At 42.6% G+C, this 23,387-nt stretch overlaps 1 protein-coding gene across 1 annotated transcript in view; it reads right to left on the bottom strand.

Moving 5' to 3' along the window:
* Positions 1-495: 495 nt before the first annotated feature.
* The window catches only part of clasp1a (cytoplasmic linker associated protein 1a), a 98,129-nt gene continuing 75,237 nt past the window's right edge, over positions 496-23,387 (bottom strand). Inside the window, exons 24-41 of the mRNA XM_071524829.1 lie at positions 23,037-23,099; positions 21,921-22,024; positions 19,896-20,140; positions 18,947-19,010; positions 18,686-18,688; positions 18,399-18,562; positions 17,825-17,903; positions 17,539-17,682; positions 14,642-14,791; positions 13,778-13,884; positions 12,482-12,604; positions 11,884-12,031; positions 11,272-11,518; positions 8,149-8,339; positions 7,587-7,715; positions 6,582-6,788; positions 5,327-5,443; positions 496-3,714 (exon numbers count right to left, since the gene is read on the bottom strand). Coding sequence (XP_071380930.1) covers positions 3,628-3,714; positions 5,327-5,443; positions 6,582-6,788; positions 7,587-7,715; positions 8,149-8,339; positions 11,272-11,518; positions 11,884-12,031; positions 12,482-12,604; positions 13,778-13,884; positions 14,642-14,791; positions 17,539-17,682; positions 17,825-17,903; positions 18,399-18,562; positions 18,686-18,688; positions 18,947-19,010; positions 19,896-20,140; positions 21,921-22,024; positions 23,037-23,099 — 2,372 coding nt within the window. The 3' untranslated portion in view covers positions 496-3,627. The remainder of the gene's footprint in view (positions 3,715-5,326; positions 5,444-6,581; positions 6,789-7,586; positions 7,716-8,148; positions 8,340-11,271; positions 11,519-11,883; positions 12,032-12,481; positions 12,605-13,777; positions 13,885-14,641; positions 14,792-17,538; positions 17,683-17,824; positions 17,904-18,398; positions 18,563-18,685; positions 18,689-18,946; positions 19,011-19,895; positions 20,141-21,920; positions 22,025-23,036; positions 23,100-23,387) is intronic.

The raw sequence follows: 23,387 nt of genomic DNA, 5'->3' as shown, positions 1-23,387 counted from the left end.
TTTCAAAGTCTGATCAGGTTAATGTTTATCCAGCGCCGCTAAGCACACCTCAGCACTCTGTGGAGCTTGTTGTAAATGAATAGAGGACTGAGCAACAGCACTACATACCGATGCCGCCAGTAGTCCAGTGAGTCCAAGTATAGTATATATATTTAACCTTATATTCACTCTTAAAATCAGATTTTTGAAAAGAATTAAATGCCAGTGGGGTGAAGTAATTTCTCTTGTTTCCAAATGCAGCTTCACTTGTTCTAAGTATTTTCTTGAAATAAGTGATGGTATCATGAAATAAAAATGCTGATCAGTTCACTCCATTGGTTTCAAGATGTCATTTACTGTAATTCAAGAAAATTCTTGAAATGTTGAGGTGAACGGAACTTTGTTTCTTATATCTAGTTTTTTTCTTGTTTTGCATAAGTAAACGACTTGTTAACAGGGATATTTGCAATGTGGCATGAATAACCAGAAAACATCCAGGTCAACTCTCATGTCTGTTTATTTCTAGAGCAAACAATTTTTTTTTTTTTACATTGTTGCAAATCTATCACAGGTGGATGTTAACAAAACCCTTCTGTACAGTTTATCATGAAAAACAATAAAATAAAATAAAATATATAAATACAGGTATGAATATTACATGACCAAACGAGACAAAAGAAAGACAAATTATAACATGCATAGTGAACAGTTTGCAAGGAATACCATCTTATTTTCTTTCTGGTGACCGGCAATGTATCAACAGACAATCTGCAGGATCAAGACTTGGTGATTGGTAAAGTTTCCCCTTCCGCCAACGACAGATCTGCTGTACCTGGAGAGCGGCCTCTTTTGAGAACAAACCAAAACTAGTTGGTGATTTGAAACTGTTAAAGTAATGGAGAAAATACATCAGGTAGAACACAGACAGACAGTTAGAGAGTGTATAGGGCTGGGTATTGTTAGAAATTCTTTCAGTACCGATACTTCCCGATACGTTTTTCTGTATCATTTCCTTGTTGAATGAAAGCAAAATTCATTATGTGATAGAGCAAATTATGCAACTTTTAGTACATTCATTTACTTTTCTAAACAGAATCAGCCCATACTCTGTGGATTTCCTCAAAAATAAATAAAAACACCATTCAGCAAGAGCAGTGGTTCCCAAAGTGGGGGCCGAGGACCCACAGGGGTCCTTGAGAGGGCTCCAGGGGGTCCCCAAGCAAAATCAGGAGTACTTAAATTTCATTATTACTGTATTCTACCTTTCATTTGCTAGAAGCCAGCACAATGAGAGAACAGAAATTAAAAATGACGACTGATCACAAGTTCCACTCTCCCCACTGTTATGTACCAAATCATATCTGTCAATAAAAATCTCATCAGATGGGACAAAATGTTCCTAAACAGGGATGTAAAGAGATAAGTCTCTTTAGGAGTCTCCGATGGGAACCAATGAACTTGAAGGAGGTTCTCATTGCAGGAATCCAACATATTAAAGCTTTTTCCACACCATTCGATAATTTTTGAAACTTTAAATTTGATACCAAAGATCTTGACAGTGCTGAGATGTAGAATTCTTTTAATTTCAATACCCAGCCTGAACACTTCTACCGGCTAGGATGCTTTCAGTGGCTGTCAAAGTCGACACACTGTTTCGGTCGACTGTCGGCGCTCTGTACTGTACCTTTTCACATATGATCATGGTTCATGTGGCTACACCTCCTCTACTGAAACAATAAATCAGAGATGAGTAATCCGACGATGTTACAAGTGCACTTTAACAGCCAAAAAACCGGGCCCATCAAAGCGGCACAGAGTTGACCGAGTGCCGCCGATTACATGCAAGCTATTTTGCTAACGTGCAAAAAAGTGAGATAGTCAACCTTTTCTCTTTTCGTCTTTTTTTTTTTTTTTTTTTTCTCGTTATGTAAAATTTCGCGAAGCAGTGGTCAAAAAGTTTATGTACAAAATACTTATTTGCGGGTTTTTACGGGTTATTGCAGAAGCTGTGGTTACGTGAAGGGGAAAGTGAGTGGCGGAGTGACGTCATGAAACAACTAATACTGTATTCGCATCATCGAGGGGTCAACAACACCATCGGGGTCCATTTTACTCTGTGTGGATTCACATTTTTCGAGAGCTACAGTGCTGTACATCCCATTCACTCTCCGCAGTCCCGGATCATGAATTGTTACTGTGTGTGTTTGTGTTTGTGTGTGTGTGTGTGTGTGTGTGTGTGTGTGTGTGTGTGTGTGACGTGAATAAGGCCTGGTAATGTCTTTCAGCTGTCTCGGATCGCTGGTCTCGCTCCCAACACCGAGCCGGGAAACATCTGCAGTATTTACAAAAGGGAAGGACTTCCTCTTCGGACAAAGTCACTCAATGTACTTTAACTGAGCAGCAGCATCGCAGATTTACAGGTAAGATGCCAGAAATTGGCCACGCAACCAAAGGGAGGGGGAGGGGGGGGGGTTTGTTGATGAAAGCAGGATGAGCTAAAACAACTGGATACTTTGTACTCGTACAATGTTTTGACGGACAACACGACTTCCCATCTCGGTTTTCAAGCTCAATGCGGGTCGTTCATTGTTTTAAATTACAGGCAACACAATGATCATGGAGGGCCGGGCTCGACTTCCGCCCTGTCCGCTGATTGTGACTTCTGAATTTCAAGATAGATTCGGAATCTTGGCAACTTCAGCTTAACTTCTGTACCACAAAATAAAGATCTACAACGCCAATTCCAGAGATTGTCAGTTTGGTTGCTGAAATAAGATTCTTCAGGTACTTGTTACCTGTTTGAGTGTAACAATCTTGAAAAAGGGGGTTAAAACATTTAGGCAAATTACGAATCAGCATAAAAAAAAAAAAAAAAAGACAACGCTCCCTTGCACAGGCTTCCACGACCCTTCATAATGATCGACAAACTTAAAATGTAAACTAAAAATGCTCATACAGTACGTTGTTTTTTTGTCACATTGTTCCCTCACATAGGATTTTTTTTTTTAAATTACTTTTCAATCTTGCAATATTTGGTTTTCATGCCCCCTAAACCAGACTTTGCCCCAAATCCCACAGGCTTCTTACCATCACTGGGCCAGCCAAATGATATTTCATCCCTAATGGTAATCGATTTGACAGAAATTCCTTTACTGTGCCCCCTTTGCACAATTGCATTTCCTCCAATTTGATGTGTACATTTCAGGGAATCGCTCCTTTTCCTGCCGTGTCAGGACTATCCGAGGGCTTGAAGAGCAACGGGCTTCCATTCACAAAATGCGCCGGCACAAACGAGGATGGGTGGAGGTTGTGGGATCCATAGAGGAAGAAAAAAAAGCGGCTTTTGTATGAAGCCAACAGCAAAGTCCAAATGCGTTAACTCCCCCCGCATCTAAAACCAAACCTCAGTTACATTCAAAACATTCTGGAGTAAAGGAGGGGAGCAGGAAGTAAATGACCGACGGGCTGTCAACGGGTCGCCAGGAAAGAGAAGGGAAAGCGCAGTGGAGCTTGAGTTGTGATGGAGAGGACGGGACGGGGTGAAGCTCGGCGACGGAGGAGTCTGGAAGAGGCACGGCGACGTCCCGGACGGAAGCGACGATCAGTCAGACAGCCATCCGCAGCGTTTCCAACCCGAGCCTCCCTCCATTAACTGTGAGAGGAGACGTCTGAGGAACTGCTGCTATTGCTGTTGGTCGTCTGGGCCCTTTTGATGTAGAGGTTCAGCAGCTTCATCTGCAAACAAGCAAGGACATGAGACACTGTTGGTTTTCTTTCAGTACAGTGTACAATGTAGGACTTCTGGAACCACTTTCAGACATGGATGAACCCCAGTGTTTCAAAATTAACCCTAGACTAAAAGGCATTTAGCTGAGGCTTTTAATCTAAACCAGAGGTTCTCAGTTGTTTTTCAGCCAAGGACCCCTTACAAGATAGAGAATATACTGGGGACCCCCGCATTCTGATTTGTGATTTTGGGCTATATAAATAAAAATTGACTTGAGTTGTGACTTGATATCAGAAGACATGTCCTCAATTCGTCATCTGATGGTGCCATTTGACAGAGGTACACTTCTTTTCACGGACCCCCTGGCAGAGTGCCACGGACCCCTGGGGGTCCCCGGACCCCCCTTTAAGAACCACTGCCCTAAGCAAGTTAGAATGAATGCAATAGTAGAATAAGCCTCAATTTCTAGATCAAGTAAAGAGTCGAGGGTCAGAGTCATGTTGCCCTTACAATATGTAGCAGTATTCCTGTGACCCTAGACTTGCCATGTAAGAGGGAAGTGCTTGGAGAATAACTGAGAGAGATAAGCGCCAAGGAAAGAAGGAATTGTATCATTATTATTATTTTTTTTTCTGGAGAACAGAAAACAGATTAACTGCGACAATCGAGGTGTCCCATTATGTGTCACTATAGAGAACTTGAAAGGAATTACTGACAGATAAAATGATTCAGGACGTCCTAAACTCTACACTCAGTGAGCATTAATGTTTTTCTGGAAGCGCAGCGGTAATATCAAAGCTTTTAGCAGTGATCCACCGGCTTGCAGCAGCACTTGCTCAGCAGTGGCTCTTCGCTCCTCTGCACCGAGCTCACACTGAAAAAAGGTACAACCGTGCTTATTCAGCCACGCCGAATCGATACGTAACAGACTCCTGCCAGACAACCGGCTGTCTGACAGAGCATAGGCGGAGGTTCCCCCCCCCTTCCAGGTGAAGCTGGCCCTGGGACCTCTACCCTTATGTAACCCAAGGACACATGACCCGAGTGAAAGTAGGGTAAATATGACCCCGCACCGCACAAATGTGAAAAACCGGCGGAAACCGGCTGGGAAATAACAACATGGGAAGACGATAAGGTTCTGTGTCTGTTGGGGTGAAGACAGTGTGTGAATGTGTGTGTTTTCATGCATTTGTGCCATACTGCATGAGTAGTGTGTGTGTGTGTGTGTGTGTGTGTGTGTCTGAATACATGTACATCTCGAGGCAAAAAAAATAACTTTTCGGCGAAATTCACCAACCACATTCTCTACAAACTGCTTTTTCAAGTAGGAAGAAACCTCCAAATAACCAGATGTTTGGTTACATGCCAAAGTGGCTGGTGAAGAAGGCAAATTCCCCAGCCACATTCATTACCAGCTAAACTCATTTTTGACATCGAAAAAACCCTCCAAATGATGGTTGGTTACCTGCCAAAGCATCTGACAGAGAAGACAAAGCCACCAGCTGCAGCCTAAAAGCTACCAGCGTTCAGCCGGTGTTAAAATTGGATGTGTGTGTGTGTGTGTGTGTGTGTGTACGTGTCGGGAATTGGAGACGGCGAGCACATGGCGGTGGGTGGTACCTTGCTGCCCGTGAGCTGTGCCAGGTGGGGTTTGAGCTCCTCGCCAATCACAGAGTAGATCGCCACCAAACAGAACACGCTGGCCTTGCGAACGCTGCTCTCTGTGTTGTCGTAGCCCTGCAGAGAGACGAGGCAGCATCAGACACCGTAGGAAGCCGGCGCACACACACACACACACACACATACACACATACACACACCAGGGGTCAACAAGAACGTGGGAGGAGTGGCAGAGGTGAGAGCAGAGGGTGCAGAGTACACGCAAACATTTCCAGGTACAAATAAGGCAAATTGTTCTCCCTGTCCAAATATGAACATGTTGTCCAAATATGCCTTTTTGATACTGACAAGGATGTTTCTGCGCAAACTCCCATGCTCTGAGCAAGGTCGTATGAGTCAGGCCGTATGGATTAGGAGGAGCAGCAGGCGCTGTAGTCTGGTAAAGCAGCGTTCATGCAGTGTCCTCGTGAAAATCAAGTACATTTGGAAAATTTGGGGGGCAAGAAAGAGGGGAATTAATCCAGAAATAAACAAACAAATGCACTGCAGAAAATGGAGAGTTGTCAAGTGATTTTAACCTGTTTCCAGACCTATCAAGCTTATTTTGTGTTATTTTTATTCAAATTATCTCACTGCACTGGCAGATAATCTTGCTGGTTTCAATATACTGTACATGCCAATATGACTTCTTTCAAGAAATCATCATAAAACAATGAAGGAAATCTTGAAACAAGAAACTTTCTCCACGACAATTTCATGTTTACCAAGTAAATGTCCTGAAACAAGTTACATTCTCCTGAAAAAAGGTCAAATTTGTTGAAACCGGTAAAATTACCTGCCAGTGCAATAAGACGATTTCATTAAAACAAATCCTAAAATAAGCTTTATAAGTCTGGATACAAGAGAAAATAACTTTGCAAGTTTGTCAGTTTTTGCAGTGTGTGTCTCATATTTTGTGAAGGATTTGTCCAATGTTGAGGCTGTTAAGTGTCTAGCAAGAAAAAAAAAAATCAAGCACCACTAAAGGATAGTGGTTCAAATATTTGCACCCATAATTAGAGATGTGATTTTTCAACATTTCAGGTTATTTGGCATGCAACTCCCATTTATGTATTGTTTTTTTTCGTGGTCCTGATTTCCCTGCGCAATCTAATCCAACACACACAAAACACACTGTATAAATCTAATAATCTGAATTTATTTTTCTTCATCTGTAAAGGCATGGTGTGCCTGAACTGAAAGCCCAGTCTCGGACCTGCAGGAGTCCTGGGATGATGTCGGGCAGCAGCTGCAGCAGCGAGTCCTTGGCGATGCGTTCAATGACTTTGGTCTGCATCTTGATGGCAGCCAGGTTGATGGGGTAGTCGGCCGTCTGCACGATGGGGCAGAGCACCTTGATGCACTGCTCCGGGTGGATGGAGCCCGCCAGGGTGGAGGCCGCCTCCTCGGCCGCGCGCACCACCTACACACACGCAGGAAGTCATAGACATCAGAATAAGAGACTAATGGACAGTTTTGTAATATGCTGCCTAGAAAAAAGGGGGAATAGCTTCTTTGTTGGCTTGGGCCGTTATCTTTCTTGCCTTTTTTTCAGCCTGACTTGCATTTTGTGCTTTTTTTTGTACCCGACTTGGATTGGATTTGTTCTGTGTTTTGGAAGAAGCACCATAATTTTTGATCCTTTTAAACTTGACTTGTTGATGTTACTTTGTTTGGATTAGTGTAGGCAAGAGCAATCATCCTACCTTTTGAATTCCGTTCCGATTATTATTGATCTGGATGTTTCGCCCAAGCGTTCTCACTGTGTTTATTCTGTGTATTTTGTTTATGTTCCATTTTGTTATCGACATTTAATCTTTGTTTGCCCACTCTCTGCACCCATTGCATGCCTGATCATCCTGGTAGGAGGAGCCTTCTCTGTGTGAAGCCCTACTCAAGGTTTCTTTCATTTGTTTTCCGAATGAGGTTTTGTGGGAGTTTTTCCTCTGCCCTCAGTTGAGGGTCTAAGGTTGGGAGGGCGTTGTTTTTATTTATTGTTCTGTGGCTTTTGTGAAGCCCTTTGAGACTGTAACAGTGACTAAGAGCTATACATTTGACATGATAAACTGTAACTAAAATCTCTAATAATTAGACACTGGAATCTACAATCTGAAGAATCTACAGTCCCCACACTTTAAAAACACACAGTGTATAAATAGCATCTTTTCCCATTTATTATCTTAGTATCTTAGTTTATTATCAGTGTCTCAGAGCTGCGTACCTCCTTGTGGGAGTCTTTGTGAGCCTCCAGGGTTTTCATGATGGTGAGCTCAGCGTAGTTTTTGAAGCGGGCCGGCTGATTCCTCAGGATCTCCTTCAGCACGCGCAGGGCCAGCGCCCGGATCGTGTGCTGGGGGAAACAGCGGCACAGGCAGCCAATTAAAAAAAGACAATATACACTCAGAGCATACATCCCAGTACAAACCCTCCTATTCCATATTTGCAGCCATACCAAATATCCGTACACACTCATAGTCTCCCAGCATAATATTGCTATTGTCTTTTGCTTTTTGTCTCTATAATCTGTAGAGGTTTATGGGTTCGATTTTTTTCGGTGCTGCCTATGCTAAATATACATTGTATGCACTCATGGTACTGTAAGGCACTTTGGATAAAAGCGTCCATCAAATTGCGTCTGTCAGGGTCCATTGCCTGTGTAGCTCAGTGGGTATCTGTATCCACCCCACACACACGTGCACACAGTTTGATAAAAACATTCAGCACACCCCTACCACAAACGGACACACACACGGAAACACACACAGCAGCCCTAGAGAGCGTACATCTTTATCGCCCAGGGTCTCCAGGAGGAGGAGGAGGATGGTTTTAAAGTGTTCGTCCCACACAGCCAGGCTGTCTTCCCGCGTGATCTTCAGCAGCTCCACCAGCGCGCCCTTGCGCTCGTCGGTGCGCTCGTTGTGGTTGGACAGTTCCTTCAGCAGGTCGGCTACCAGGTCCGAGTGGTCCTGACCGACTGCTTCCAGGGGTGGAGGGGAGGAAAAGAAAGGGGTGTGTGGTTAATGGGATATTCCGATCAAGATACCGCTACTGACATCTTGCCATGCCACAAAAAATATCCATATCCATCTTAACATCATCCATCAGTCATTCAATCTAGCATCAGTCTTAAAATATTATTTTTCTTAAAACAAGTGAAAAAAAATCTACCAATGGGGTGAGGAAATTTCACTTCTTTCCAATGCAAATCAACTTTCAAAGAAATTAAATTTCAAGAGTGACACTTGTTTCTAGAAAATTCATTAAACAAGTCAAACTGCATTCTGAAAAACAAACAACAAACTGGAACAGGAAATCAAATTTTTTAAAATACATTTTTCATTTAAGAAAAATAAGGTTTTAAGACTGAATATGAGATTACATGACCTGTTAAGATGGACATTACAGTGCGTTTGTTCATTATGTCAAGTTTAAAATTTAGTATGAGAAATACAGCATTGACTGCACAGTAACAGCCAAGTATGTAGTAAGGGCTTTGAGTCAGAAAGACATTTTGGGACTAAAATATTATATTTCAAACTGATGTTCTTGATGATCTGGTCTATAAAAGTCACAGTACTGGAGTCATTACCAGAATTGAATTTCGTAGCTGAATATCAAAGATTTAAACTGGACTTTGATGAGAAGGGCTTAAGAATTTGCCTTGGTCGTAAAGTTACTGCAAAAAAACATAAGAAAGTTGCATACTCTTTAAGGATCCTAGGATTTTTTTTTAATGTAAAATTCAAGTGTAAGAGTGTGCAACTTCATTCTGATGTGCGACCTTATTAATTTTGAGTGTGCGCTTCTTCTTTTACATTTGTCCCATGTCAAGTTGGTCAAAATGTACTTCTGCCCTTCAACTCTGAGCCCTTTTGTGCCGAGTTACTACATGTGTTAGTATGAGTAAGTAAATGTCAGTATATAGTGTTCTGGAGCTACAGTCATCTAGGCTTTCAATGGTCAAGAATAGCAAATTATACATTATGCCATAAAAACACTAGACCTCTGAAGACCTAATAGATGTACTGACACAATCGCCCAAACACTCAGTTCACAGAAGAAGATACCAAAGCCATTAGCAAAAGCACCAATTCAGCTAGCTAGCACTCCACTAAAAGCAGGACAGTAAGTTTGAACTGGCCAAGACACAGGTTCAGGTCGAGTTAAGTAGAAGACAATGGAAAAATGGAGATGGACTTTGGGAGAGCGTTGAGTGAGATTATGCAAATACAGACAAAGGGTGACTGGAGGGAACAGTCAGTCAGTAAGTCAGTCAGTCGGTAAGTCTCTCAATCAGTCAGCAAGTCAGTCAGGAAGGGGAGGCGTCTTTACCAGGAGCAAAGACCTTGGGGAGCGCCATCTTGTTTTCGCCACTTTCCTGACGACGGCCTGGAGAGGAGGGGTTGAGGGGATGGAAGGGGAGACGGAGAGGGGAGGACAGAGGGGAGGAGGGGAGAGGAGGGGAGGGAGGAGGAGGGGGATAGAGGGTGCATAGCAAAGGATGTGATGACGACAACAACTGACACACGCAGGCTGGCTTGTGCCTTACAACAACAGAGCCGTGGGCTCAAACACTTGTGTTTGCGCTAAATAATGCAGAGAAAGTTTCATCTTAGATCAGATTCCTAAATCTTGTGTCTACACATCAATTTGTTTCGAGTTTCTCTTGTGGATACAACGTGACTAAACAAATCACATCTCAAAGAAGACCAGGGACTAATCTTTGCCACATTTGGTTGAAGCAACATCTTGTTTCTTACCCATTTAACCATAACATTTGTAAAAGCCAACTGTTCCTTGCCGGGTCTATTCTTCTATGTTGCCAAAACGATGTGACATGATGACACTACACAATGGGGCAATGGTGGTCAACAGATGGGTTGGCAGAATGATAAGGGAAAGGTCAATATTACAGAGTCGTGCCCTTGTTCATTCTCTTTTACAGATCTGTAGTAGGCGGACACATCTCCCCTTGATTCCCATGTCAATCTTCTCACCTTTTTTCGATCAGAACTATGAAAGTGAGCGAAAGAGGACACAAAGGATCCTTCTTCAATGGAGGATTCAAGATAGCAAATACCCTTTACGGTCCTGAGTCCTGATAGAAATCCAGTTTTCAACACTAGAGATATGAGGTGCCATATAGGATGTAATTCAAACTTTACTATGCACTTTGGTGTTTATGAGTGGGGCGACTTAGCGGTTAGGTTTTTGTGTGTGTTTCCCCCGGCTGCTCCGGTTTCTTCCCAAAGTCCAAAGAAATACAAGTCAGGCAGACTGGAGACTCTAAATTGCCCATAAGTGTGAATGTGAGTGTGGCTGCGCTTGTCTATCTATCTGTATTTGTCTCTGTGTTAATGCTGTGATGAACTGGTGACCTGTCTCCCTGCCGTTTGCCCAATGCATGCTGGGATAGGCTCCAGCCCTCATGACCCTGAATACGAATAAGCGGGTACAGACAATGAATGAATGTCGATGAGTATAATGCATTTCATTAGTGCTTATGAGAGTGTTTCACTAGTGCATGTAACAGCGTTTCAGTGGCTTTCAGTGGCGTTTATGAGAGTGTTTCAATATTGTACATGAGGGTTTTCAATAGTGTAACTGTAAGGGTTTCAGTTGCATATATGAGCATTTCAGTAGTGTATAATGCATTTCAGTAGTGTATATGAGGGTGTTTCAATAGTGTATGCCAGAGGGTTTCAGTAGTGTATGCAAGTGTTTCATTACATTTTAATATATAAGCATCTCATATATGAATGGGAGAGGTAAAATGTGTGTATGTGCAAAGTTTAAATTACGTCCCATACGGCTCCTCTTACAGAGAAATGTGCTGATCATACAAAACAGTGGACAACACACGACACCAGCTGCATGTTCACCAGTTTGTTTTCTCCTGGACTCACAGTCTCGGAACTGCTCCACGTCGTCGTCAAACACGGCCTCCTTCAGGGCGCTTTTGTCGTAGGTGCTGATGGTCTCCCCGTAGCCGTAGGGGGCGAACTCCCGTCCCCGCGGCCCAGAGAAGGAGCGCGGCGACGGGGTGTTGAGCAGCGAGGTCTTGTTGTCCAGAGCGGTGCGACCTCCCTCCACCATGTCCAGGCCCAGGCGGGCATCAGAGCCAGGGGACGACGCCACTCCTTCTCTCCCGGCCTGGGGGAGAATAAGGTAGGTGGTGGGGGATGTGAGACAGGAGAGCCTACTTGTATCTTTAACTTGTATTTTCTAAGAAGTTTGCTTCCTTATCATCCAGTCCAACTCAACCTAGATCTGCTCTTCTATTCCATTTCATTAATGTCTTACCTTATCTAATCTTAGACAAGTTCAACTGTTTAGAGATAAAGAAGCCAGAGCAGGGTGGATTTGTTTTTACAGCCTGCAGTGTGTATACGGCTACAGTGGATGCAGCCGTATACACACTGCACACACTCCTGTTCTGGCTACAGAACAGGGGTTCAACAACCAGGCGTTTCTAGTGTTATGCTAGAACAATGCCGGATCTAATGATCATGACTCACTGCATCGTCCCTCTTGCCCTCCCGTCTGATTGGCTCGTTGAGGTCCTCCTGGCTGCGGTAGCTGAAGCTCTGGATGGCCTCGGTGACGCCGCGTAGCGAGCTGTAGATCTCTTCTGAGTTCATGTTCTCCGTGTCGTACTCCATCATGCTACCAGACAAACAGACGCACACAAACACAAAAACACACAGGATTTGTATGAAATGCACATCTGAAGAAGAGAGAAAATGCACAATCATGTATTTGTTTTGCCACCATGCAAAGCGCTTTAGCATTGTTTCTGACACCCAAGCAGATCAGCTTTTATAAAGCAAAGAGGTTTAGGATGAGGTGAAGCTTAAGACAATTCCTATTGCTTATGATGGATGTGATGCACAGCACAGCATTACTCACATCTAAGATGTGGCTCTAAACTACTTTTTAATTCGTTCAGAGATGAAGGAGCAATATGTATCCAGAGAGATCAACGCACTACAAAATTACAAGGCGATCTCGGCTGGTTTGGGAAAAGACAATTGGGATAAGGAATGGAAAGGAAAGGGCCAAGGTCTGGCTTCCTTGAGGGCATAATCTCCTGTGTGTCCCAGCCCTCCTCATTACCTGGGTGAGTACGCTCTGCGCAGGACCCTTAGGGAGGGGGCAGCAGGGGTGGAGTGAGGCGGAGGAGGAGGAGGGGCAGGGGGGTGCTTTGACAGCCCGTCGACACCCCAACCCCATAACCGACTGTTGCCACAGCGCGGCCGGGAGGGAACGACGGACAGACAGAAGTGAGAGAACGGGGCGAGGTGGGGGGATAACCACAACACGAGGAGATCACAAACAGACAAGACAGACAGGAGGAGAAAGGGAAAAAAAGACGTGTGCAGAAGGAGAAAAGAGAAAAGACAAAAAGAAACTAGTCTGAGCGTTGAGGTTAGGGGAAAGTGTTAATTTAGAGGAAAGCATTAGAATGTAGCAGAATCCCATGGAGACAAAAAGATAAGTATTGTACTGTATTGTACCTTATTTTGTCCTGTACTATTGTTTTGGCAACACTCAATACTACTTAATTGAGCCCAATAAAGCTTTCTCTGAATCTGATAAGTTAGCTTTACTTAAGATATATTTCTCCCCTGTATGAATGTGGGGAGTGATTTCAATACAAAATGTACTTCAGGTTAAACTACAGCAATTACCACTTGATAATATCAATATCTATATTATCTGTGTTTCAGGGTTTCTGCTTGAAGACAAGAGGACTGCACAACGCGTCAGTTGAATGAGCTGCTTACTCAGAGAGCATTAAACTTTTTAGGGAACAGCGATAACAATAAAAAGGTAAAAGCCCGTGCAGGACCGTCAAATTCAGTCAGTCAACTGGCCCAGAGAGGCACCTGAACAAGTGCAGAGAAAAAAACTCCTTCAGTGGTCTTTCCCTGTGTTTGCTTAGATTTAATAGACTTATGTGTCAACTTTGAAGGGCCTGGTTATCAGTTTGACCCCGCAGAAACAATAATTGTTTAACAGCACTAATGCAATTTTTTTTGTCCAAGCCAGTAGATTTTTAACCAACTGGCCCAGTGTGTGAAAAGTGTGTTTTGCACACTAGACTTGACCTGACAGAATTTAAAAGAACATAACATCTGTGGCCCATTTACCTGTTGATTTCCTATCAAAATTGCTTAGATAAAGGATAATAAAGTATCAGCTAAGTTCCCTCTGAGCTCTGAGCAACTCACTCACTACTGTACTCCAACCAACCAGTCTGTCACTTACAGTTAGTTCAGATCTTGAGTTAGTTAGACTACAAATCACCGATCATGACAGCAGCAGTGTCTATAAGGTTAGACCACGGCCATGCATTAGGACACCCACTGAGCCGAGTTGTAGAGTTACAGTGTACAGACGGATGGTTACCTTGGAGACAGTCCTCCATGGGAACAATTGGTAGGAGAGGTGAGGGGGCTGGTCCTGCTGGGGGTGTGTCGAGGCGGCGTCCGACCAATGGTGTTGCTCGGAGAACCCTGGAAGGCAAGGAAATTTTGAAAATTTTGCTACCTGAGTTTCCAAGTTATGACGCAATGGTGACCTTTAACCTTCTCAACAAGGCAAAAAAAAATCAAGTTTTATGAGTCAACAGTAAGAAAACACATACCCATGCACCTTTATTGTTTGAAGTTAGCCAGACTGACCTAACATTTGTTTGAATGAAGTTCATCTAATTAGCTTGTATAGCTTGTATGCTAAACTTGGCTACGCTTGCCCAGGTATAGATTCATTTTTACCCCAAGTCCCTAATGAGCATGGGCTTTAAAAATAATAATAACATACTATAATAACATACTATAATACTATAATAACAGTAATATAATAATGACACATAAGCAGAGATGTGTTGTAGTTGCCCTGTTTGTTTTTTTCCATGTGTCCATCCGCACAGATACAGTTTTTATACATATTTTTGAAATAGAGCCATATAAAAAAACAAACAAAAAAAGCCCATTATAATACTATAATAATAATACAAATACTACTACTACTACTACTATTACTACTACTACTATAATATAATAATATAATATATAATATAATAATATAATAATATGGCTCTATTTCAAAAATATGTATAAAAACTGTATCTGTGCGGATGGACACATGGAAAAAAACAGACAGGGCAACTACAACACATCTCTGCTTATGTGTCATGTAATCAGTTACTCACTAGTCAATGTGATTTGATTAAAAGCAAATCGAAAGACGATAGGGTTTCACTCTACTCACCACACTGCTGCTGGTGTTGCTGGAGTTCTTGAGGTGGTTGTGCAGCAGTTTGGTGGCGCCGTCCTGGAAGGTCTTGGGCAGCGCTCCCAGCAGCATGGTGAACTCTGGGGTGTTGAGCTCAAACAGGGAGATCAGCACCACCTGAGCCGCCTGGAGGCACGGCAGCATAGCAGATTAGGATGGAGGATACTACAGCAGATATATGGTATATTCATATGGCTTCCCTGGTTCCACAAGTACTTTGACCATTAATTTCTAACATAGCGATTTCACCATAGGCAACGTCATTTCAAGCATGGTCGAAGGAAGTGCTCTCACATTTTTAAAAATGTAAAACAAATTTCAGGTTTAAGTCAATGTGTACAACCATGATGAACCAAGCCTATGCTAAAATCTGGGTAGCACAAATGGAGGTCAAAGTATTTCTAAAACCATGGCAACCAACTCTCTGCTCTACACCGTACTTCACTATAGACTTATGCACATTAGATTACCAAACACAAGCCTGTAGAGAGAAACTGTGTTATGACAAGATTAAAGGTGAGTGTTCAAAGATGCAGTCAGTGAAAAACTATCCATGTACAGCACTATTCACTGAGGTCATTGCTATATTGTAGTTGCAACATGCAAGTGAGTACAGATCATACTGAGAGGCGCCTGTAGAAGGCCAAAATTCTCATATACTATTATAACTGTTAGGTAGGATCCTAGGACACTATTCTTACTTGTACAAACAGTCAGTGATACCCAGCTGATGGTATGTTTCATTATTATCACAATAACCAAAAAACTACTGTAGGAATCAAAATGGCTTTGAAACATGTTTTTTACGATGAGAGACATTTAGGTGACACAAAGCTCATTTCTGTGGTGTAACCTAACTTCCTAACATTACAGTACACTCTCCTTTGAATGGTATTGATTGAAATGATATTTTGCATAGTATGATGATTGAAAAAGTGAGTTTAATGGGTTCTGTTTGATATTTTAGTTTACTCCAGCTAGCGATGAGAATGTTACCTTTGAAACTGAGCCTAGCAAAACATTTCCCCAGGTTGCATTGCAACAATGCATTTTGTGACATTTTTATATCATGTAATACTCTATTTCAGAATATTTTTACTTGGCAGGCACAAACTACTGTTATTATAGGCCAGAGCCAAACTATTTTATGACCGATTCTTGTAGAAAACTAAAATGTTAACAACATGCAAGTGGATGAGAGGCTGTTAAGGTGAGTCAAAACAGACAAAATGCGTTAGGCACTCAGTAGTAGAAAAACAGCATTCATATCAATGTTGAGCAATGACACTGGCCTGTAACTCCATTCATACAAAGCAACAAGTCATTCCCATATTTTGGAAAACCGTGGTTAGCCTAAATCTTTTCTGGACGGTTGCATAACAGACTTAATCCATTTGGTGAGCAATCAATTTGCAAGGCACAGACCGATACCTAGGTTGTTACAGCAAAACAGCTAGAGCGTAAAAGGTAGAGGTGAGTGAGAGATGCCACACGCAGGTTTTCACAGTCTTGAGGTGGTAGTTAGGCACTGGACAGGCTTGGTGGGCGGGAGGGCGGGGCATTGCGTGCTTGGCGTGTGGCGATCGGCTGTCGGAGGGGGTTCTACCTGCTTACACCTTTCTTCCTGGTTGCCCTCGGCGGACAGTAAGGCCGCAGTACTGGACCTGCCAGCTAGCTCCTCGCTCACCCAGTTATGAAGGGTCTGGGGCACAGTGGCAAGGCAGAATGGGCATTACAGCATGTCACAGGTCCTCCTCTTGTCACATTTGGATCAGATACTAATCTTTCATGACAACCTGGCACAAACCAATGTGGTATGTACCAGCCTTTCAAACAAGGGAAGTTCCCACTCGTGAAAATAAAATAAAATGGAGGCTTGCTTTCAGCAGAGGCAACTATTACCTTGTAGATTTTTTTTTTTTTTAACTGGCTGGAGTTCAGGCCTTGATTTGAAACTAGGCGAGGACTTCATTTGGAACAACACCAGTGGAAAAACAAACACAAGGGGACAGAGGGGGAGAACATATGACGTGCATCAGACAAGGGGAAGATAATGGGCCGGTGACCCAAGGCCATCCATGGCGGAGTGGGCCTATTATCAAAGTTTACAACTGCTGCTAAACAAACACTACAGCCTGGGGTTTTCAAATGAGGAAAGAAAAAAGAGAGTATGGAGGTATAAAAGAAGCAACTGGCTGTGGAGTGTATACTCAGATTAAATGTCAATGGAAAAAAGCATTACATCTAATCTTTCAGGGACAATGAATCAGTTTGGAAAATAAAATATTTACAATTTATTTAAATTTCTTTCCCCCCAGTACTTTATGCAACTTTCACAATAACCAAGTTCCTACGCAATTAGTTATGCAATAAGCTTGCTCACCCACTTTTAGTGTTATGATAGCTTAGTATGGTGAAATTGCACCATGAGGATTAAAGCACCCATTACACCCTGTTTGACCTGAAACTCATATTAAAATGAGTTTGATACACATTCATACTTTCTGATCACTTCAATGACAAACACCAAAATGTTACATTTATCGAATATACATCTCTGATCAGTCAAGGATTAATTTGAATTTAAGAAGTGGAACAAGACCTCAACTCTATCTGTCTGTCAAACATAGCCCCAAAAGATAGTCCCACACAAAATCCCAAAATCTGGATGAAATTTCACGATTAAGGATTTCTCTAACCAACTTGATATTGAAAATGTGCAAAAGATTTCCATTATTGGTGCTAAATTAAAAGGTAATTAAAGGTAACAGAAACCCTATATCCATGTATAGGGTTTCTGTTACCTTTAATTACCTTTTAAGAGCCCTGAGATGCTGGTCCCAGATCAGAGTTGATATAAACAGCTAGCCTACCTTCCTAACATCAGAGCTTTTGGGTTCAGTAGTCCAGGTGATGATGCGGGATACGGCTAGGCGCGTCTCACTGGAGTTGACAAAGTCTGTCGGGTCCATCTGCCGAGCCAGGGACTCAATGTACTTCAGAATGGCCACCTTCACCTAAAGAGACAAAAAGCATTCAGCCGCATGGCTTACTAAGGTCGTGGCACACAGTCAGGTTGAACAGCACCAGACAGGGTTCAAAATTAGCTCACCCATGGATAGAGATGCCAAACTATCAGTGTTTATCATTTTACTATACCTTGAGGTTAGGAGTCTGAGTCTGATCCACAATAAACCTCATCAGAATGTTGAACTGTTGGTCAAATGGGAAGGACTCCCTAAAGGAGACGGCAGAGAAGGAAAACAGATGCAATCCATGTTACTGTGCTGTATAACCTACACAGGTTGTTAGTCTGTTCTGGTTGGCTCACTGATTTGGTTGACCACAAACTAAGTGGATCACAACGAAGCAACGTCTCTTTCGAACCCACCTCAATCAGGGTTTCAGCCAATCAGTGAGGTTTGAATCTTCACAGGAATGTTACTGAAGGAGTCTGAGGTTGTTAGACTATTCTAGTTAGTTTACTTTTATGGTTGAACACAAACAGCAACAAAATAAGCACTAAAAAGCAACATTTATTCAAATACAACACCAATCAAGGTTTCAGACAATTACTAAGGTTTACATTCTGTGCTCATTGAAAAGATCAATCGTAATTCCCATTCCAATATTATGAAATGCCCCCCTATCCTTTTGATAAATACAGCAACCAATAATTCTTGCTATCCCCTCTCTTTGACCTAGGTGGCCGTGTTTAGCTCTCCTTCCAGACCTTGTGATGTCCAGGGCCTTCTGGACTTTGGCCTGGACTGAGCCCAGCAGGTCGGCCCCCATCTTCTTCAGCAGCTGGGTGAGCAGGACAAAAAGCCAGTCCTGCAGGTCCTCCCTGTGAACCGTGACGAAGTCCACCAGGGTCTCCAGGAACATGCTGAACACCTGAGATCACACACAGAGCAGACATTTACTATTCACAGCACTACTTGTTTTGAATGAAATGTGGTTTAAGTGTTCACATTCAGTCGCATTTGGGTTAATGTCTGTGGTAGAATAAGGACTTACTCGCTGTTGTTAAATCCACACCAAGGCAGACCATGCAACAAGAGACACTCCATTAGTTTCAAACAAACAAACAAGTCACTGCAGAGAAGTATTTTGAATAATGGCGCTGGGCATTATTTAAAAACCCACTGCCATTTTATCAATCACTTAATACTGTATTTTGGATATCATGCCTTTTTATATTACCAATACACTCAAGTCATAATTAGTTGTAACTATGGGTTTAGTTAATACAATTCATCCATCCGGTCAGTGCCATACCTTGCTGTGCGGATCTGCAAACATCCTTGTGAAGATCTCACAAAGTCTCTTCAGCTCTACTCGGCTGCAATGAACAAAAGGCACAAAACGAGAAGTCAGAGAGACATTCTCCAAAAACTGCCTCACATCAATCTTGTGCCAATAGGTTAAAAACACAGACTCTGAATAATCCCCCTCCAAAGAGAGCTTAATATTTATGGTCTAACTTGACAGGTTCTAAAGGGCTTGGGCAGGTCAGGTCAGGTCAAACGAAAATAAAATTTCAGTTGTAATTTACTCAGTCCCATGTCAATCATAACTCCATTGACGTTTGTAGGATAACCAAACACATAGCAAGTTATCCTGCATAGTTTCACCTCAAACTTCTCCAAAACTATTGAAGTTAACAGGGCCATTGTCAATGAGGAATATATAGGAGATAATGAGGTAAATACTGGACTTTTGGACCCACAGCGCAATCGCTGCAAAATATAGCCCTGTTAACTTCAATAGTCTGGGAGAAGGCGGAGATGGAACTACAGCGGCTAACTTGCTGTATGTTTGGTGGTCCTACAAGCTTCAATGGAGTTTTGACTGAAACTGGGGTGAGTAGTTCATGACTGAATTTTCATTTTCATTTGTGGGGAACAATTACTTTACGTTTAATACTGAATTACTTTTTAGGATTGGCTCTTGCACAAAACTATTGTAGAAAAATCCTCCTTATTGTATCATTAGAAAACTATTAGCAATTTCAAGCTGTTAGGTTTGGGAATAAGAAAAGCTATAGCCCTTGTGCTTGGTTTGCTTTAGACAGAGATGGCTGATGTGGGCCCAAGCATTCAGGCCCAAGTCAAGCTTTAACACACTCTAATTATCAAGCAATAGGTAAAGTAGAGAACAGCGGAAAAAGAGACCCAAGTTCAAATTTCCAGGTGTGCATTGCCAAGACTCTTTAGCCCAACCCCACCTGAGTATTCTTTGGCTCTTGAGGAGGTTCTGCAGGCCCAGCAGGCCCTCCTTCCTCTCTGACCAGTTGGAGCTGGCGCAGTGGTTCAGGACCTCGGCCACGTCCTCCGTCTGGCGCAGGTAGTGGGGGATGCCTCCGTTCCTCGAGCCGTAAGAGCGCTCCGAGCAGGCGCTGGACGCATCGCTGTTGGCGTCGTCGTCGGAGTACATCCCCGGTGACTCGTACCGCCGCCTCAAGGGCTTCCTCTGCGGGGGGAAGGAGAACGTTAAATGGAAAGTAGGGTTGATGCCAGCAGAGCACGATGATAACGGAGCGTCGACCAAGCGAGAAAAGACCTCTGCGGTGCTTAGGCACATGAACTCAGCCATGAGGTAAGAACTGATGGACTACCATGCAAAGTTCTCTACGAGGTTGCCGGTTGCATCAGGTAGCCATGCGGTTTTCTCTACTGATTTGTCTAGTGTAGTTTCTTTTGTTCTGCGGATGTTACTTGAAACTTCAAGGGTTCATGGTGTGTACACTGAGTTAAGAAAATGGTATGCAATTCCTCAAATGAATATTGAACAAAGAAGTTTTTATTGTTCAAAGACCTTTTTTGAGCTGAACATCAAAACCCAATCAAGCAATTTCACGAGTAAGCAAAGGTCTTGACTATGAATGCAGTGAAATGGGTGAAACTTTAAACAGTAGAACACATTTCAGCTCTTTAACGACTTTTGAAGAAATAAACGCAACTGAATGATGTATCACAACAATGAGGTTGAACACCATAATATCACAGTGTGAAAAAAAAAAAAATTTAGATAAGCACAACAGGAATGTGATGGACATAAACAACATTCAAGGTAAAACAAAAGAAAGGGGAGGGGGGGGCATGAGCATTTGGAAGCTGCCAGTCAATGTAATGAGCCGAGCTGCAGCAACGGTTGTTTTTGATCTTGATTAGTGCGTGACGGCATGGATATATATATATATATATACAAACGGTATGCAAAATGAACAACTACCTTATTCCTGGAGTCTCCTAATAGCTGAAATGGTAACAGACAACCAAGAGGGAAAGAGGAGAGAGGGAAGGTTTAAAGGGGTAATAAAGAACGAGTACAGTCCTTTTGGGGGAGTAAAAGAAGACAAATGACAAGACATTTCATATTATAACTGATCTGTGTGAAGACAACGAGTCCATGGTTGGAAAACTTTCGGGGAAAAAATTCCGCAACAGAGGAACATCTTTTAAATACAATATGACATCCTGGCATGTATATCTCTTGACCATCATCAAATTTCTGTCCTTCTGACAGAAGTAGTAGGAAAGACATAGAAATAAGAATGAAAAGAATGAAAGAATCGCAAATTTAAGATTTCATATGCCCTATTCCAATAGTTTGACAGTCCAAGAAATATTTGTGAACATGATCAACTCTTTCCAAAAAACTAAGACTGGAACCTGGGATGTCATCACGATGTAAATTCTAAAATTGTGCAGTATTTCCCGTTAAAGCTACATTAGGCAACTTTGCACATTGGCACCCCCAAACGGCAGCGAGAGGTAACTGTTTGAAAAAAGTGATGTAACGTGGTGTCAATAAACTGCACACAGCACACTCATGTTTACCACCCCAGCTGGTCTGTGATGCTTTATACCAAAGGAAACCAAAGGGATGAAAGAGGTGAAAGATCTAACGTTGGTCCAGCTTTCTCTGGATGGAGCGCTCACTTGCTGCTACAGTTACAGTTTCGCTCTTAAGTTTCGATTCAGCACTTCCTGTGGGTGGAGAAGCATCCAAACCCGACACCAGAATTTAATTTGAGTAAACAGGGCGAATCTATCAGGTCTCAATTAGAGTGGAAGGGACACTTCTCTACTGCAGGCCCACTTTGTGATTTAGGCTGATAAGATGGGTGTATATTTACATAAAAATCTTGCCTAGTGCAGCTTTAACAATAATCTTCCCCCATCAAATAAATATATACAACAACTGGCTTATGAATTGAGCTCTGGACTACAGTTCCACAGCAACTTACCAGAGCATCAGCGACTGCAGCCTCCACCTCTGTGCCGGTGTTGAGGACCCGCATGGCGTTGACTGATGCTGAGATTCTAGCCTGGTGGATCAGACCGTACCGATCTGGACAGAAGGGTGGAAAAGAAAAAGTGGAGGAAGGAGGTGAGCGGACTTTAGTGACAAAGCGAAGGTGACCACTGTAACTTACCTTGAGAGACAAATGCAAAGGATGCTCTTCTTACAGTAGCAACTGTATAGAAGGATTTACGCTGCTTTGTTTAAGACATTTGAATACAACGTAATATAAATAGACAGTCTAAAATAACGCTGGGGTACAAATACTTAAGGCTTGAATCATTGAAAGCAAAATCACAAGGAAGTAAACCAGAATAGAAAAACCCAAATAGAGGATGAGAGGGAAAACCAAGCCCTTGGGCAAAAACACAGGCAAATATTGTAGCTATGCAGTTTCCCTGGGAAATAAAGGATAGAGTGCACCGATGAAACACCAAAGAGGAGAAGCCACAAATCTGAGCTTATATGCAAAACAAATAGAGGCAAAAAAAAGCTTCAATGGATGACAAAACATATGAAAATATAGTCTGAAAGGCTCCTTCTGCATAAATGAAAAGCTGAACAAGAAACAAAACTTTTAAATGCAAATGTACTGCAACCACAGACATATCGCAGGCTTCCAAATAAAACATGATTGAAAAAAACAAAAAGGCAAAAAGGCAGATGACAGCAACAACAAAAAAAAATGAAGCTGGGCTGAGATCAAACCCATCATAACCAGTGGATCACAATTCCAGCGAATCTCACAGCTAAAATGAAATGAATATGTATAAGGCACTGAAAATGTAATACCACAACTGAGGGGCGAGCAGATGAGCACAAAACGTCCCCTTTACATGCTAAATGAATAAGCCTTGTCTATTCTTACCTTGCCTGTTTGCTAAAATACTCTGGGTGATACAAAGTCATGGAAAGATGGATTTTGCTTGCTGTCACGTCACTTAACAGTACCACAGAACCATGCTGGCATGTAACCGCCTCTAAGATAGGGGATAGGGGGGAATTGGACAGGGGTTTGGGTGGAGGGGGGGTGGTTGGGAGGTCTGGGCATGCAGGTCACCTGACTGGCCGTGGGGGTCGGCCGTGGAGAGAGCGCTGGTAGAGCGGGAGTGACGTCGGGAGGCTGCAGGGGACAGGAGGGGTGGCCAACACCCCGGACCAGGGGGTTAGTGACACACTCTACAGCTTAAACACCGGCCTTCAAGGTAAGACTTAGGGGCCTTTTTCACACTGCCGGGCTGACCAGCATACACTACCGGCCTGAGTTATCTGTTTTGTTTTGTTTTTTACATTGGGCCCCATTTTAAAAAAAAAACAAAAAAAACAACAACTTGATTCTAGATTCCAACAAATTCAAAAAAAATATGACGAAACTATAGATATTTCTGACATTTGCATTTTGAATTATGAT

This window comes from Centroberyx affinis, unplaced genomic scaffold (genome assembly GCF_046629955.1).
Source record: "Centroberyx affinis isolate AG114_WGS23_722 - 3 ecotype Tasmania unplaced genomic scaffold, CSIRO-AGI_Caff_v1 ptg001235l_1, whole genome shotgun sequence".
NCBI lineage: Eukaryota > Metazoa > Chordata > Actinopteri > Beryciformes > Berycidae > Centroberyx > Centroberyx affinis.
Note: the sequence above shows the minus strand (reverse complement) of the source record. Positions and strands in the feature narration are given on the sequence as shown.